We start from the raw sequence: 3,625 nt of genomic DNA on the forward strand, positions 1-3,625 counted from the left end.
ATTGGTCCATCTGTAACCCAGTGAGCCGGTCTGAATTGGTGTTATTGCACAAAATGATCTTTATTTTGGCTAATAATCAGTGGCCTCTTGGAAAGAAATGGGTCAGTGTGTTAGAAATGCCCAGGCCGGATTCTGGTCCCAGTCCGTCCCTGCATCACATCTGTAGCAGCCTTGTAGATCACAGTGAATACGAATACAGGGGACAGGTGGGGACATGATCCCTGATCAGCAATCCTTCTCCTCTAGACAAGTAGGAGGGGATCAGAGAGAAAGGTGTCCAAAATGACATCCTATTCACCTTTTATTATAACCAGTGTGGGCCAAAGTAGTGCACTATAATATACATTGGCCCACACTTGTATTGGAAAAAAATGCTATCTAGAACCTAAAGGGGTTCTTCAGCTGTCCCCATATACCAGAACCCTTTGAAGAACCCTTTTTGGTTGCAGGTAGAACTCCTTTGGTTCCAAGTAGAACCATTTTGGGTTGCATGTAGAACCCTTTCTACAGAGAGTTCTTACATGGAACCAAAAAGGGATCTCCTATGGGGACAGCCGAAGAGCCTTTTGGAACTGTTTCTTGAAGAGTGCAGAGACCTATGGGCCCTGGTTAAAATAGTACACTATATAGGGACTGTGGGGTCATTTGGGACATAAGCTAAGTCAATTAGCTGCTCTTACATAACCACAGTTTGGGAACTTGTGGTCAGATGCATAAAGGGAGTGCACACACACACACACACACACACACACACACAGAGAGAGAGAGAGAGAGAGAGAGAGAGATTGTTTATTTATGAATTTGTACTACACACAATTCCCCAGGCCTCGCTCTTCCCTGAACCCTGGTTGTCATGGAAACTGTAGAATTCCCTTGGCCTGCTCGAGCCAACTGGCATCGAGAGCTTTGCGTGCAGCGAGAGAGAACACTGAGAGTGAGAATTATTTAGAGCTTCAATTTATTTTTTCCTAATTATTTCGTTTTTGTTGAAGAAATTGTTTATGATAATGTTGACCAACCTCTTGATTTGCGCTAGTGCTAATTCTTGATTCAATGTCCTCACGCACCCGCACCTTCACTGTGTATCATAAATAGCCTAGATACGAAACAACAACGAAACTATAGGCTACTATCTCATAGTCAAATATATTTCAAATAAATCGCAAAAGATTCAAATATCAACATTTGAATAGTTCATGAAAGTTAGCCTAGCCTACGTCGCATTTCCACTTGGCGGCTGAGCCGTTGATGCTCCTAGACGTTTCCACTTCCCAGTAACAGCACTTACAGTTGACCGGGGCAGCTCTAGCAGTGGAGAAATTTGACGAACTGAACTGTTGGAAATGTGGTACCACGTTGAAAGTCACTGAGCTCTTCAGTAAGGCCATTCTACTGCCAATGTTTGTCTATTGAGATTACATTGCTGTGTTCTCGATTTTATATACCTGTCAGTAATGGGTGTGGCTGAAATAGTCTAATCCACTCATTTGAAGAGGTGTCCACATACTTTTGACCATGCCGTGTATAACAGAAAGCCTTCAACGCGCGTTATGAAATAATAATTCTAGTGAATAAAGTTTATTATAAAATAATAATTCTAGTGAATAAAGTTGGATTTAAAATAAAGAGTAAAATGACAAGAGGGGATTCAGTGTCGCCATGAAGCAATGAATACACCATTATTTGTGATATATCCTAAGAATGAATACACCATTATTTGCGATATATCCTAACAATGAATACACCATTATTTGTGATATATCCTAAGAATGAATACACCATTATTTGTGATATATCCTAAGAATGAATACACCATTATTTGTGATATATCCTAACAATGAATACACCATTATTTGTGATATATCCTAAGAATGAATACACCATTATTTGTGATATATCCTAAGAATGAATACACCATTATTTGTGATATATCCTAACAATGAATACACCATTATTTGCGATATATCCTAACAATGAATACACCATTATTTGTGATATATCCTAAGAATGAATACACCATTATTTGTGATATATCCTAAGAATGAATACACCATTATTTGTGATATATCCTAACAATGAATACACCATTATTTGTGATATATCCTAAGAATGAATACACCATTATTTGTGATATATCCTAACAATGAATACACCATTATTTGTGATATATCCTAACAATAAACAATACAATGAATGACGAAAATGTTTTATAGACCTATTCGAAGATTTGAAGTTTATTAACTATAAAAAATATTTAAAAATGTTTGTTGAAAATGTAAGTTATTTTTATGAAAATAACTCGAAGATCGTTTTTATTAAAGCAGAAGCAGGTAACCCAGGTCCAGGTAGGCTTGAATTATAAAACGTTGATTTGAAGAAGAAAAAATATATATTTATTGTAAAAAATCTAAAATAAAGGTTATATGATACAATGGTAAAAGATCAAAAATGTAAAGTGGATGTGATAAAATTATGAATCATAAAAAGTTGATCTGATAAAAAGATAATAGTCTAAATTGTATTTACCCAGAACCAGACAGAGCAGGTCCAGACCGACCAGTAGTTTCCGTTTGGACAGAGCCGGTCCCGTTATCTCCACCAGTTTCTGCCCGGACCCGTTATCTTCCTCTTGGCCTCTGGTACCCACGTTGCTCTCTGGTAGTTTGAGTTGCAGGTCCGTGTTCGGGACGGGCGCAACTCCAGGGCTGTGCCGGGAATATTTCTCCAACATCTTCTTGTTTTATCCAGTTAGTGGTTAAACGTTTAATTCAATATTGACCGTTGTTCAAACTAAGAAAGATGAGTGACATAGACCTACAACTCTATTTCAGATATAATTTTGATAGCAACAAGTTGGGCTGTGATAGAGACCTGTGGCGAACTTGGAAGTCTTGAAAAAAAAGTATTCATCCAAACAGTTTAGAGTTGTCAAAGTGGAAAATCAAATTCCTTCAAGCCTCGTGAGTCGAACATCCCCAAATGATTTTGAAAGACGTTTTTGTTACTGATTTTATTTCCAAACGCATTTCTATAAAACTCGCCCTGACATGCTCAGTGCGTCGATCCGTCACAATTCCAGGCGCAGTCAACCGGTAGTTGTGAAACGTTCATGGATGAGACATTACGGTGATGGGCGTTGCGGCGGTAGACCGTCTCATTTGTCTTCTATCTTTCTTTATCTCTCAACTTTACAGTCCTAGTAATGAACATACAATATGTTTTGGTTCCCTCATTGCCACCCCATATGCTATTCTCTCTCTCGCTCTCTCTTTCTCCGTCCTCTTATCAAGAAAAAATCAAGAAAAACCAGCGCGTTTTTGAGAAACTTGTTTTGGTTCACTAATTCCCACCCCATAGGCTATTCTCTCTCTCTCTCTCTCTCTCTCTCTCTCTCTCTCTCTCTCTCTCTCTCTCTCTCTCTCTCTCTCTCTCTCTCTCTCTCTCAGTCCTCTGGTGAGAAACTTGTTCTCTCACCAAACAAACGGATCCGTCAGAGGTATGAGCACTTGTTCTCACGGTGGAGAGCACGCCAGTACACGTTTTATGTGTCTGTGTGTGAAAGAGAGAGAGCATAATGATTTTGGTTGTAAATCTCACTGTTTGATGAATGCTGTGTCAGCAACGC

The 3,625-nt window shown here is 38.9% G+C and overlaps 1 protein-coding gene across 1 annotated transcript in view; it reads right to left on the minus strand.

Annotated features, from left to right (window-relative positions):
• LOC116359029 (phospholipid phosphatase 3) overlaps positions 1-3,325 on the minus strand; it is a 15,157-nt gene extending 11,832 nt beyond the window's left edge. Inside the window, exons 1-2 of the mRNA XM_031811673.1 lie at positions 2,527-3,325; positions 2,348-2,350 (exon numbers count right to left, since the gene is read on the minus strand). Of these exons, the coding sequence (XP_031667533.1) occupies positions 2,348-2,350; positions 2,527-2,731 (208 nt within the window). The 5' untranslated portion in view covers positions 2,732-3,325. The remainder of the gene's footprint in view (positions 1-2,347; positions 2,351-2,526) is intronic.
• Between the last annotated feature and the right edge of the window lie 300 nt (positions 3,326-3,625).

The sequence above is a fragment of the Oncorhynchus kisutch genome, unplaced genomic scaffold (assembly GCF_002021735.2).
Source record: "Oncorhynchus kisutch isolate 150728-3 unplaced genomic scaffold, Okis_V2 Okis01b-Okis20b_hom, whole genome shotgun sequence".
Taxonomy (NCBI): Eukaryota; Metazoa; Chordata; class Actinopteri; order Salmoniformes; family Salmonidae; genus Oncorhynchus; species Oncorhynchus kisutch.